This window comes from Perca fluviatilis, chromosome 22, assembly GCF_010015445.1.
Source record: "Perca fluviatilis chromosome 22, GENO_Pfluv_1.0, whole genome shotgun sequence".
Lineage (NCBI taxonomy): Eukaryota > Metazoa > Chordata > Actinopteri > Perciformes > Percidae > Perca > Perca fluviatilis.
Window position 1 is genome coordinate 6,475,927 of NC_053133.1, and position 14,904 is coordinate 6,490,830.

Here is a 14,904-nt window from a genome sequence, read left to right on the forward strand (position 1 = left end):
TGCGTTGTTATCAACTGGTTGCTAACAATAGCTAACCCGGGCTAGAGCTAATGAAAACAATGAAAATCCGACTTTTAAATAGAACGCAATCAACTCGGGTAGGACGTCATTCCCAGTTCCGGCTCCCGAGTTCCAAGGTGAATAGAACGCGGCATAACACACCATTGTGGTGACAAACAAGGGGGAAAACTTAGATAAAATCTGGTCATTCCTAGGTCACAGGTCAGGGGGTGAGAAGATCTATTCGGCCATACACTAACAACCAAACCTGTCCTTTGTTCAAGTATGAATTTATGTATGTCACTACAGCTTGAGAGAGTCTAGGCTGATAAGGGGATGTTGTCTTCCGGGACCGTCTCTTTTCAAAGGTCAGCGGAAACAGGGTAAAGAGGCATCGTATACACCTCAGCCTATTACCAAGTGATATATATTAGGGCTGCACGATATGAGGAAAATATGCGATATGTGATAACGTTGTTGAATATTGCAATAACGATATTACATGCGATAAATAAACAAATATTAAAGTAACTCAGTTCTGCATTTCAACTGCTTTTAGTATTTGGCTAAAATATAACAAATTGCTTGTTGAATTTTAAACAGATAAAAGAAAATCATTTTCAACAGTCTTTTAGTGAACAAATTGAACATTGAATTAAACATAATGTTATGAAAAGGTATGCTCTCTCTCTGTGCCAAATGTATGCATTTCTTTCACAGTGTTATTATTGCAGTAGGCCTTATGCCTTATATGTGTATGTCAACATACAGTAGAAAAGTTTTCCTTTTTTCCACTGGGAGCCAGAGTCAGACTTACCTCCAGACTCAGCAGCTTTCCAGCTGAGCAGCCAGGGTCAATGCCAGGTGGGAAGCCACTCTGGGAGGCTGGCGCTGGGATCCTATGTTGGATGAGCCGTGGGCTGCTGGGCCGGTTGGGGTTTGGAGCAAAGGCTCTTGTCCACTTGTAGCGTTGGTCCATCTGGAGGTCAAAACAAATCCAACCCTCAGACCACTGCTCCACATCCTGTTAACACACCATGGACTGTTTTTCATAATGACTCTCTGGAAAAGTCATGTCATCACATATTGAATTAAAAGGATCAGTATCACAATGCAATAATACTTTATTAAAAGTAAATGTCATGTATTAAATTATATTAGAAAAAGTATAGAGGAGAATCTATCTATCTATCTATCTATCTATCTATCTATCTATCTATCTATCTATCTATCTATCTATCTATCTATCTATCTATCTATCTATCCATCTACTCTATCTATCTATCTATCTATCTATCTATCTATCTATCTATCTATCTATCTATTATCTATCTATCTATCTATCTATCTATCCATCTACTCTATCTATCTATCTATCTATCTATCTATCTATCTATCTATCTATCTATCTATCTATCTATCTATCTATCCATCTACTCTATCTATCTATCTATCTATCTATCTATCTATCTATCTATCTATCTATTTATCTATCTATCTATCTCTCTTTTTTAAATTCAAAAGGGCTTTATTGGCATGAAAATTCCAATAACAATGTTGCCAGTCTAAATATTCAGACAGAATACTATAAAAAGTAATATGAAAATTAACAAAACAAAACATTAACATTGATCTATCTATCTCTCTATCTATCTATCTATATCTATCTCACACGTATCATAACATCCAGCACATGGGCACATAGTCACCAACACTGATAAAGTTGAATTGTACAGTTTAGGCTAATATTTCTGACTGCATGTTAATGCCATCATTAAATTGTAATCACAATCTACTTACGAAACCTAATTAAAATTACACCTGACCTCGGCTGATATTAAGAATATATTTTTTTTATTCATAATAAATGAGTGAAGGATTAGGCTGTATGAAGATAATAATCTGCCATGTCGTCAGATCCTATTGTCAGACCGATGGATTCAAAGCCATGTCACTGTAATGTAACAACTGTAATGTTGGGAGAACCACTGTAAATTCAATTATTCAAAAATTTCGTCAGGAGAACAGGTGTGTATAAATGGACAGTAATTCAGCACTAAACAATCTGCACTGCACTACTGTCATTGTGTCATACATGAAGCTTGCAGTGGGACAATAACTTGTCACTGTACATTATACATTTAGACGTACAGCTTTACTGCATCACACATTTAGTGTATTGTAGTGTACAGTAGTGTTACAGTAAAGATTTGCCATATTTACTGTAATTTTGCTCTGCACCACACAGGATTGCAAGACAACCTTGCAGAGGTGGAAGAGGGCGTATTTTTATTCCACAACAAGAGGAAGTCATTTGTGCAATGGTGATTGCAAACAATGCCATAAGGTTGAGAGTGATACAAAGTGCTGTTATAGAGGATGACAACGTCTTTGGGAATATTGAATCTTTTTCAGTCGCTACAATTGACAGTGTGGTCAGGAGGAATGAAATGCGCATGAAACAATTGTACAATGTGCCATTTGAAGGGAACAGCGACAGTGAAGGAGATCCGTCACCAGTATGTACAGGTAAAACATGTAAAACATTCTATGCATATTGTAATGTTCAGTGCTGTAAACTGGTTACTTTGTGTAGTGTCATGCACTACACTTACATGACAGTTCTGTGTATGTGTATTCACAGTGCATACTGTACAATATGTTGTCCAAAATGCATTATGTTACACAGGAAAAGTTGTCATAGTTTTTCTCACTCCCTCTTCTGTAATAAAGCATGTACTGGAGCTAGAGGCCAGGGAACCGCTGCACACATTCATATACCTTGATGAGGCGGGTTTCAATCTGGCAAAAGGTAGAAGACGTGGAAGGAATCGCATTGGACAGAGAGCAACCATTGATGTCCCAGACCAACGAGGAGGGAATATTACTAGGTGTGCCGCCATCTCAGAAAACGGCGTCCTCACCCATATCCCCCGTCTTGGTCCATACAACACACAACATCTGCTGACTTTTTTAGACACTCTTTACAGGGACATAATCCCTGAGAATGAGAGGGGTCTAACTGGAGACCATCTGAACAACCATGTTGTTGTTTTGGATAATGTGCGTTTTCACCACTCAGATGTTATCAGACAGTGGTTTGCAGCACATAATATGATGCTGGTGGAATATCTCCCTCCCTACTCACCATTCCTAAATCCAATAGAGGAGTTTTTCTCTTCCTGGAGGTGGAAGGTATATGACCGGCATCCACATACCCAAATGGCCCTGCTAGCGGCCATGGATGCAGCATGTGATGACATCACAGCAGAGTCCTGCAGAGGGTGGATTCGCCACTCGAGGAGATACTTTCCTCGCTGCATTGCAAGAAATGATATTCGCTGCGATGTAGATGAAAATATGTGGCCAGACAGAGAGGAACGTCTGGATGTTCATGAATGATTACAGTACTATGTATGTTGTATGTTCAGTTCAAATATGTACTGCAATATTGTTTACCGTTGTACATAGCTGTACCCAAAGGGAGTTTATGTTTGTTATAAATAAGGGTGTATTTTTTCTTTTGCACAATGCTGTGAACAAATTAGAATTGCAAAGAGCATATGCAGTAAAAATGTGAAACATAGATATTCAGTGTCTTGTACTCATTTACCTCACTAAATACAGTGATGTGTAACTTTACTGTATTTTTCAAATGGCTGTGCAAATAGTATATAGTGCTGTCTTGAGCATTTTCAGGTAGTGTCACCAAGATCTGACTTTTTTGCATTGGAAAACATTTACAGAGTAAACTGTCATAATGAAAACATGACAAAGCCATTTGACTATCTTGTTCATAAACAATGGTGTCAGGACTTTTCATCTTGATGACACTGACACTTTCATTGACATGAATACTTGCTTTTGAGGAATGAGCTATCCATTTTGAGCAAGTGACACGCTTTTGCAGGTTATCAACTAGGTTTTTACAGTTTGTACTAATTGTTTTGAGAACTGCATTAACTGTCAATAGTGATGTGAGAAATGCACTAAAGCGACTGAGAAAAACTGTAAGTCAGATCAACTAGTCCTCCATTGCAGGAACAATGTCATTTGTTAGTTTGTGGCAATTTCATTAAATACAGCTTGGTGGCAATATCCAACATGTGAGCAAGACATAGCCTAAATTAATTAAGCTCTTAAAACTACATTTTGACTCACCTTGTGACCTGTTTATAAAATTAGCTAATAATGTTTGACAAACATGTTCCTGCCGCCACCACAAAAACATGCTGCACTTACTGCAAACACTGTCTTAGAAGTGTGCATGTATGAATTTTGAGGATGGATATAGTAGGCCTACAGTATAATTAAGGTCAGTTAAAGGCAAACTTAGACACACACAGATGCACACACTTTACGTCAGCTCTGTCTGAGCTCCATTGCCTTCAGCCCCCCAGCTCCCATTGCAGATTCTCAATGCTTCTTAATTTAGACAGCTTTCCCCATGTTCCAAATAAAATACCTGGAGGGGAAGGCAAACTCATAAATCCACTCTTCTAAAAACAACAACATCCAGAGTGATCTCTCTTGATACTAGAGATGAGCTACTACTTCTCCCCCCGGGGAATCCTTGGTGATTGATTTACATGCAGGCTCGGTCAAACTAAACGCGAACGGTTTAGGAGACAAAGTAGTTCCACCTGCTGTGCCGCCGTGCACGGCAGGCTGAAAGGGATAGGTCTCTGTACCATTGGTGCTCCTGGCAGACAGTGTGCCAGACAATGCAAGTACCAGAGGAAATCAGTGGTTTCATTGGCCATGGGATACCATTTCTCTCAGTCAACCTCGGGACATCATGGATGGGCCACTGCGAAACATTAAGGACACACATTTGTTCTTTAAGAGGGAAGGAATTGAATCACATTGCATGAAAACAGGTGTGCACCACATTTATGAATCATGTTTTTGGGGCCATGCCTTAAGATATCTTTATGTTTCGGTTTCACATCACTTTTGAGTGAGTGTGTATAGTAAAGAGTGCAAAGAGGATTTTCTTGAACACTGCCTTTGTTGTATGTAATCATTCTCATTATAGTTGCTGTCCTCATCCACTTTAAATTGATATTTGAGAAAATATTGTGCTAATTTAAAAATGTAAAAGAGAGAACAGAGGTAGCCTGTTTATACATTCAAAAGTACAATGTCTGTATTTTCCATGCACTTGAAAATATTTTATTTACCTTTGCATCCCTATTTCAAGAATAAGGCGTAACATGCCTGTGTTGATTGGCTTATTAACTTTGAACTGAGTGAACTTATATGCAGTGCCTAAACAGAGAGTGCCCCCCAAATAGACTGTTTTCACTAGCCAATGTTTGTCTGCATGACACTGCCAAACCAGTAGTGAGAGAGGAAATAGGCTCTCAAATATGCGGTCATGTGGACACTCTAAAAGGAAAGCACACAGGGATTTTAGTATAATAACAACATTTGTCTTGACATTTTAGAGTCTCTGACTATGCAAATCACAACACTTGCATATCCAAGGTTAGACTTCACACAGGTAAATTGCATTTGCTGTTAGGAAACATATTTAATATAGAAAAGAAATGCACACTAAAGGTTGTAGGTGCTAATCACTGGAGGTAGACTTGAAAATAAGAAAAAAGTGTAGCACATATATTTCTTATATGTTATCTTTTTTTACTCTTACTCTAGTCTTATTTTTAATTATTAAGCTTGTTATTATTATCCTGTATTGCTCACTTGCCTTTTTAGCCTCAAGACTATATCACCCTGCATTTCACTGCGCATATTGTATGAGACAAAAAAAGATCTTTGAATCAATATGTTAATTCCAAACTGTCTAAATAATTGTTCATTTCTTATACTGCACTGTAACTTTTATTCTCATATTTGATCTGTTTTTATGTTTTGTTTTTTATTATTTTTAACTGCTCTTTAATGTTTTATGTAAATCCCTTTGAATTGCCCTGTTGCTGAAATGTGCTATACAAATAAGCTGCCTTGCCTTGCCTTGCCTTGCCTAAAGAATAAATACAGAACGATATAGTAATGGCAGAGTTTTGGTGTTGCGTAGCATTACGTTGCACTGTGGTCATGTTAAGTTATCCCCTGTGGGGTTATGGACCTTTTTCACAGCAGATATTTTGACTTGTCATAGTAGGAAAAGCACAGCTGAAATTGATAACCTTAACGATGGCTCAATTCCATCAAGTGTCTCAGTAAGCTATTTCAGTGAGTCAGCATGCACAATACATTGACTGTTAATACTAATAATATACAGTCTATGGCACAATACCAGGGCCTCTCCTAAGTGGAATGCAGCCATCATTAATGGTTTTGAATACACATGTGCTTTTCCTACTATGACATGTCAACATGTCTGCCGTGAAAAAGGTCTATTACGCCCATAGACAGTATATAGATTTATTACGCCCCTGTGGACCACAGAGCTTCTGTGGGTGCATTATATTAACGGTTAAATTTTGATATTTCAATGTTTGTGTTTTGTGTTTTTTAACCCAACTCGCGTTCCGTTGTATTTGGCTGTATCATAGCAACCAACGGGGGCGGTTTAGGGTTTAGTCATAGGGTTTAGTTTGGCTCTGCAGCGATGATATGGCTGGGAGAGGAAGCGTGTGGTTTCCATGGACACCGTTGATACCAAACTGTCGGTGAAAGTTTGGAAACAGAAAAGGAATTTCAAATATACGCATATACACATATACATATACGGTAAGTTTTCTCTTAAGTACATTTGTCGACGTAACAAATCATTGTAGAAACATGTAACATTAACGTGTGTTTTATTGACGAGGAAAAGCGGAAAATTAGCTAAAGAACGTTATATCAGCGTTGCTAACGGCACAAACGCGTAACGTTAACTTTAGCTAGCTAGTCAGTGTTCCGTTTAGTTAGCTAGCTAAACGTCCAAATTAACGTAAAGGCGAAGAACTTAGCAAGTAAGTTCACGCTATAAATATTCAGCAAGAAGTTAACGTTAACTAGAAAATGTTAAAGTTACAAAAAATACTGTTAACTGTTAACCCATAACGTTAGATATTATTGAGCACCATATAGCTAGCTAGCTAGCTAGCTATATAGCTAACCCATGCACTATTATACATATTTATGTAATATTCACTCAATGCACGGTAAAAATATATATCCACCTCTCAACAAACAGGTGTGCTAGAATTGCTTGAGAACATTAACTAGCTAGCTAGCTAGATATCCAGTACAGTTTGTAGTCTGACAAAATGTTACCTGAAAGGTAAAAAAGGCTGAGCTTATAGTTTTGTAAGAATTTGTTTGAGTGACATTATGTAAGGCCCTTGGGCTAACTATATCATTTAGATTTAGATCTTTCTAAATCTTTTAATGGCTTTTTAAACTATTTTGAAGATAAACCTCTTATGACCTCAGCAGCGTTTACTTTCTAAAACAGTGGTTCTCAAAGTGGGGTCCGGAGACCCCCAGGGGTCCTTGAAGAGGTTCAAATTAAAAAAATAAAAGTTGTGAAGCATTATATGAGCCCATATTAAGCCACACACTGTTTAAGATAGTGTTGTTTTTATTTTTAGTTTCAGAATATCCCAGCTGGTGCTATGGGGTTATCACTGACGAGGGCAGCCCAGTGGACCACGGCCATCTCTGGTACTGGCAAACTTGAGTTCACGCCAATGAATATGTTCTTGTTGAAAGAAATCCTGCACTTTGTAGAGCAGTTCAGCTCCCAACACCCACAGGAGGCAGAGCATGTGTTCGAGGAGCCCCTCCATTGGAGTACGACTTTAGTGGCATCTGATTTCAAAACAGACTATGACATCAGGTTGGTTTAATCATGAGGCAGGCGGCTGGTTGGCCATTGCTTTCAGTATTACGTGTCTGTGCAGCATATGCTGTCACCATAGTGTCCAAATGCATTTTACCTTGGCTACATTTTAAGCAGTAGGCTATAATTCATTTGTTTTTCAACTTCAGTTAGACTGAGTACATTCCATTTTTTTTCATCAGAAGTTCTGGTCTACTTTCAGTGTGTGATAAGCTTTGTATCTCTAGCTTGGAAGCGGAGAAGTACAAAAACAAAAATACAGACTCTAACCTTCCTTAAGTGTCTTGGCATTTACTGTATTATCTAATACAAAATATGTATAATAGTATAATGTGGATAACACTGAAGTATTACAAAAAATTCTCCTCAGTGATTCAGATGTACAGTCCCACGAGAAAGACTGTGAAGGGCATCCATTGTTGCAGCTCTCCCCTCCTACTGTTTATGTACGCAGCTTCAGCCAGCTCTCTAAACTAGTTCATCTGGCAGATGATAAGAAGCTGGAGGAGGTTCAAGCATGTCTAGAAGGTAAGCATGATGACCACAGGATGAGATTTGAATCTAATTTGCATCCTAAGTAGTCCAGCCACCAGCATACCTCCATAACCCACAGACTTGATTTGTTTGCCCTAGTTATTCTCTACAACCATCCAATTATGCTGCCATTGGTAATTCTATACAGGATATGTATTTACTTTAGGAGCGCTGCCAAAAAGAGACAAGTAAGGTAATATGTATTTGTCTGACAGAAGAACATATGATGAATTCATAGAGAGAGAGAGAGAATGTTGAACTAGTTTGTGAAAAGAAATGTGTGGAAAAAATATAGTGCACATGAGGCTTGCGGTATTGTAAGTTCAAAATGAATTTGTGATCAGCATCTGAATCTGAAGATTCGCTAAGGCTAACCTCTTTCATTGTTCAGAAAATAGAAAACCTGTGGTTAAGATTCTTGGTCCCAGCTTTGTCAGCACCCTGGAGAAAGAAGATGCCCATACAGATGTAATAAGTCTGGTAGACAAAGTGAAAGCGAAAGATCAAGGCAAGGACCCGGAGGTTAAGGTCAAGCTGTTCCTCTTGCTTCAAAATATGGATAACCAGCTCCTTAGCAAGTGCCTCAAAGAGATAGCCGGGTAGGTGCTTCTTCTATCTCCAGCACTCTCAGCATTCATTCAGATTATCTCTCCATCTTTCACGGCTATGCTTATTCACTCAGACCTAACCAGTTTCACTGTGATATGTGGTTGTTTTTGATTGGAATAGGCACTGGGGTTTAGAAAAGAACCCATGAATTGAATGAGATAAATTGGATGTTTGTTTTGTTTTTCTACATTTTCATTACAGACAAGACAGTCTGGACCCCACCGCAGTGAAGAATGAAGTGGAGTTGTTGAAAAAGTTCTGCAGTGAAGGGGAAAGGAGGGTGTTGAAGTTGGTTCGATACACATCAGGTTTGAATTATCTCCACATTTCACTGGGTTGCAAGGAAAGCAATTGCTATTAACACTAATGCTGGATGTTCCAAAGAATAAAAAGGCTGTTCTCTGCCCCTACAAAAGACATGGAAGTCATTATATCTGTTTCAGTTTTCTGTGATTCCAGTTAACCAAGGTGTTAGTCATTTAGTCAGTTTTATGCTTCTATGTAGGGTATTGATCAGAAAAAAAAGCATGTGCACACTGAGTGGTAAAACCAGTCCACATTTCTCATGTTGAATTTTCAGTCTATGGAAATACTCTCCCATCCAACAGCTCACTAAATAGCCTTACTAAATGGCTCTGCTTTTAGTAGATGATTTATATGGAAGTGAAACTATATCTCTACCCTAGGCTCATGTCTTAGACCTGTACTCCTAGGAGTACTAAGTCATCCTCTTTAGCAGGCCAGGCATTTGTGATGATTTCTCTTCTGCTCCACTGTTTTCCTTCCTACTTTGGAGACGTTGTTGTTGCTCGCAGGCTGCAATACTATTAAATATTATAATATAACTGCCAACCCCTTTTTTTTCTTCTCTTTTTTCTTTTTAGATTATATATTTTCAAATGGCTGCCGCTCCCCTCTGTGGAGACAGGTGCATGGTGAGATTTGTTACCTTGTGATTGAGCCTTGTGACACTGAGACCCTCTACATCACCTGCAGCACTGCTGGAGTTTTTCTCAATGGGGTAAGGCTAGAAAGATAAGGCACTGTGGACTGCATCAGCTGCAACATTCAACATTATATTGGTTCCTTTTTCTGTTAGAGGAAATGTTCAGGGAGGTTACCTTCTGGAAAATATTTTCTGATAGGCCAATTCATCATTGTACAGTCAGTTAAGTGGCGGCAAATTCACCTCTGTATGTTTGGTATGTAGTGCTACTGTGATTTTGAAAATATTTTTTCCAAGTTCCTTTAATACTGTTCTTGAATCATAAATCTTAAGTGTAAGATATATATACCTTACAAAATTTGGCTGTTACTGTGTGTATCCTCCTCCCCAACCACTTTTACAATACCAACCTTATAGCAACAGCACAGCACACAGTTGTCAGTTCAGTTAAATGATCTCAATTATTTATGAACAATCTATAATATCAACTTCTGTACCTCATATACTGTTTATCCCAGCATGCATTCCAGGGAAAGCAGGAAAACAATGGATACATGTCACCACTATAGCTGTCGCTCAGGCCATTATATCAGCTAGATACATAACTGATTAAACCACACAGCTGTAAAGTTAGACAACCAGCATAAAATTAAGTATCGAACAGTAAAATGCCCCTATAGTATAGCAATCTCATGTTAATCTCTGTAATTATGAGAAGTTTGAAAACACATGATCTGTGATCCTAATGTAAACAATATCCAATATCCACCAAAATTAAAAGCATGTTTTGAAGCAGCTGTTATTCTCTATTTGATTGACGTAAACATTTTTTTTCATTTTTCCTTTGAGGTTTGTTGAGATTAAAATCTCTTTTTCAAGAGAGACCTAGCCAAGAGGTCATGAAAACATGGTTACAGCAATAAATCAAACAACAACTGTCACATGCTACAAAGGAGTATAGACAATATGCAGTTACAGATACATAAACAATGATAATGAGTTTCCAAAACTAGTAACATAAAATTAAAAACAATACATTTAGTAGCAAAGGCATTGACAAAGAGTGTTATTTTCAAGATCCTTTAAAGCTCACTCGAGTTCACCAAGAGTAATCTCTTCTGACATTTGTAAGTCCCCCTGTACATTATTCCAGCTGGAAGGGGTGTACAGTGGTCTACAAGATAGCTACACCCAGTAATAAAACCTAGAGCATAGTGGTATGCTTCATCCAACATCTTTAGACTCTGGCATGTGCAGTCATTAACGGCAGATCACCAATAAAGTTACAGTTGCAGATACAAGTTTGCAATACATTGACTATCACTAGACAACAACAAAATCTAATGTTTTATGTTGCTGTTAAAAGATTCTTATCATAAGTCATGTTTATATCATGAATAAAACAGGCCTATGTTTTTACTTATGAACAGTTCACAAACTCAAACAACAACTCAAATTTTTAAATTAGATTATATCTCATCAATATATCTCACATTTGTCTGGTCTGGTCAAAACAAAATCACATGTCTGACTTTTAAGTGTCCACTGAAAAGTCTTTAAGGCTACATTTACATAGCTACGTTTTGGTTTAAAAATGAATATCTTTTGCTACGTTCACACCTTGCATTCACATTGCTCTGGCGTTTCCGAGCCCCTAAACTGGAGACATTTGAAAACACTTCTAACCCTCTCTTGGTTTGGAATCTCCGCAAACGCAGAACTTTGGCAACACCAACACGGACACCAACGTTTTGCCGTCCAATTGGGTCATGACGTCTCGGTCTCTGAGACTAAGCAGCTAACGTTACCATGGCAACTACCGGCAACGGGCGGAGTATACATGCTGCCTCCTGTTTACTAACCCGGCACACACATGCCCAGTATACGAAAATGTTCATGAGATATGCGATTTGGGCATGTTAGTTTAAACAGAGATTAGTTCTTCTACTGGAGCTAAAAGTTGTGCTAAAATTTACACGGAGATCGCTTTTGGATCAAAACCTTCGCTTAAAAACCAAAACGTAGCAATGTAAATGTGGCCTAAGTCTACTGTTGCATAGAAAGCTTCCAAATACTTACCAAATTCCAGGAATCTTTCTGAATGTGTTTGCAATCATTTCTAAGAGAGGATTTTGCATGCTGCAGCACCTTTCACTCTTTCAATGACATTGCTGACAAGCCATAGGTTTCCTGCCACTGTTTCTTCACCTGGAAATGGTTCGAGCAAGGTGAAAAACTACAACCTTAAACTGAATGGGTGACATTGATGCAAATAAAACCTCAAAAAGCAGTAGTGTCTTAAACCTAATTTAGCGGTTTACATGGTTTTACACTTCCTCTTTGAGGCTGCCTGGAGATACTCTGAGCCTTCTAACCTCAGCTATTCCAGCTGACATGTGGGTCACATAATTGTGGTTTTTAGAATTAATGAAGCTGTTTTTCAATTTGTTTTCACAGGGCATAAAACAGGAGGAGGAGGAGAGTGGCTATGAGCAAAGAAGTGATATGTACAAAGACCTGGTAACACTTTTGAAGAGCAGATCTCCACATTTTGCTGAGAACATAAACAAGCAGGTACAGTGGATTACAGGCAGATGCAATTATCATCAACACATTAAGACCTCCTTTTTCTAGCCCTGACTTTTGAAGGATGTGTGGGTGTTGAAATACCTCTTTGTCCCATGAACAAGGTCCTTCTCCCTAAACCTCTGATTTGATCCCTGATGCTGTGTGACTCATATGCGTAAACAGAGTTAGAATTGTGTAATCAGTGTCTGTGCTGGTCCACGCTAGTGAGCTAGTGTCTGGTTGTCACTGTGTTGAAAAATTCCTGAAACCGACCTCCTCCGTGTTCCAACATCAAAACAGCACAGCTACATCCCACCCACCACCCACCCTCTCAACACACACAGCCATGACAGACAGACAGATGGACAGACAGACACACACAGGCTCATTTCCAGACATTGAAATATGCGTGATCTATTCAGTAGTGCTATTTCCTGCTTTAGTAATTTGACGACATAACCGATCGCTTCATTAATAGATTCCAGCTGCACCCAACAATCTGTTCATCATTTAAAAATATTATCTTTTTTTTTCCTCACACTGTTTTTTGGAAAATTGGGCATCATCAAAACATTTAAAGACAACTTACTCCTCACTGCCTGCTTTGTATCGATCTTGTATCTATAAAAGAATTATTATTTAGATTTGTTTTGTTTTTTTAGCTATAATCTCAATCTCAGTAAAATAAAATGCAAATCTCGCTATCAAAGAATCAAAAGTACAACTGTCTGAGTAATAGCATTTACAAAGATGCATTTTCCCCAATGTATTTTCAAAACGATTTCTCAGAACTATATTGCATGTGAAGTGCCTGCTTATTGAATTGTCCCATGGGATTTTCCATGCTAGCATTGTTTAGTACAGTCACTGCTGTACATTAGTGTAAGTTGTCCTTAACAGCCATTAAGGTGCAGACTTTTTTATTAGCCACGCTAACAGCATGGCTCTATCTATGAATATCTGGACCGCAATGTCGGACAGCTGGTCCACCACCTTGGTCCAGACGGAAATATCTCAAGAACGATTGGATGGATTACCTGTTTTTTTTTTTTTTTGCATACATTCATGGTCCCCAGAGGATAAAGCCTAATGACTTTGTAATTTCCCGACTTTTTCTCTAACGCCACCAGCAAGTTTTCACTTATCCAGTGACACTTTATGGTGGATTGGACAAAATCTGGTACAAACATTCACGTTCCCCTTAGGAGAAATTGTAATAACTTTGTTGACCTGACTTTTTATTTAGCCCCATTATCATGGTATCATATTTTGAAATGTAAACATTCTGACGAAACTATGCTTTGCGTAGCCTATTATTCACTCCAAACCAGTTAATCGAAGCGTGCCTAATACAGATTTCTTTTTTGCGACATTTCAGAAGTTTGCTTAGAATTTGCTTGGCAATGGAATGAAAACATGACTTGTATAGTGTCCATAATAAAATAGTGCTTCCATTATATATGTGAAGTTATTATTGGTTCATAGAGTAGGCTGGAATGGGGTTTGTGAGGACTTTAATAAACCAATGAATGGTGCCAGCTTGAAGCGTGTCAAAAAAGACATTAAGGCTTTTATGTTTTACGAGTCCTGTGTGAAGATTGATGCTTTGAGTCTGAACAATCTAAAAGTGATGGACAGCCGCAGTAAAAATTGCTGTGAAGCAGTTTGTGGAGGCACAAATCATTGTCAAGGTATTTTTCTTCTGGATTCTGTAACTCCTTTGATATGTGCCTTGCCGTGTCCTGAAACTTTTGTTTCACTCTCACTGCTGACTACTCTCTGCCTCTATTTGGGCTATTCATATGATGGGGTCAACTTCAAAATGCATTGCTTTGAAATGTATTTGATTGATTGCTGACAACAGCAATCAAGTGGTGCATTATGCATCCTATGTCTGAGATATTAAGTTATTGCAGTCATTCTTGTGGATATGATCCATTCCAGTTTTAATTTGAGAGAGCAATAACAGCAGTGTCCGTCAGAAACACAATCTCGCATAGCTCCGGCTCAGTTCCTTGATTGCAATGCAGAGAGCTCAAACTTGGAAGGCGATAGCCAAAGATAACAACACCTAATCTCCAAACATATCTGCTTGTTTCCAAAGTGAGGAAGCAGGTCTTTTTTAACAGTTCTATTAGATTAGACAGCCTCAATCAAATGAGCAGAGGCAGCCAAAGGAGACCAGGGCTGCAACACAGGGAGGAAGCAGACTCGCCTTCTCTGTTCAGTATTGTGGATTCGTTTTGACATCACAGCATGATTGGAAATTGGACATGTGGTGTATTTGCATGCACAAGACACTCACTGAAGAGCAAAAACTCCCTAGGTTGTAGATTTGTTTTTGTTATTCACATCCTGAAATTAATATAGACTGCCTCACTGTCATAATCAGTCAGTGGAGACGGTTTGAATCTTGCCACTGACAGATGTTTGATGGCCAATGGCT

At 38.5% G+C, this 14,904-nt stretch overlaps 1 protein-coding gene across 3 annotated transcripts in view; it reads left to right on the plus strand.

Annotated features, from left to right (window-relative positions):
- Positions 1–6,547: 6,547 nt before the first annotated feature.
- The window catches only part of odad2 (outer dynein arm docking complex subunit 2), a 66,791-nt gene continuing 58,434 nt past the window's right edge, over positions 6,548–14,904 (plus strand). For 2 of the 3 annotated variants that reach the window (XM_039790868.1, XM_039790871.1), the window contains exons 1-7: positions 6,548–6,702; positions 7,551–7,798; positions 8,172–8,329; positions 8,727–8,934; positions 9,146–9,252; positions 9,829–9,965; positions 12,348–12,464. In XM_039790868.1, the coding sequence (XP_039646802.1) occupies positions 7,575–7,798; positions 8,172–8,329; positions 8,727–8,934; positions 9,146–9,252; positions 9,829–9,965; positions 12,348–12,464 (951 nt within the window). In that variant the 5' untranslated portion in view covers positions 6,548–6,702; positions 7,551–7,574. Of the gene's footprint in view, positions 6,703–6,821; positions 6,930–7,550; positions 7,799–8,171; positions 8,330–8,726; positions 8,935–9,145; positions 9,253–9,828; positions 9,966–12,347; positions 12,465–14,904 lie in introns of those variants that run through there. The other variant, XM_039790870.1, reaches the window with a different exon arrangement.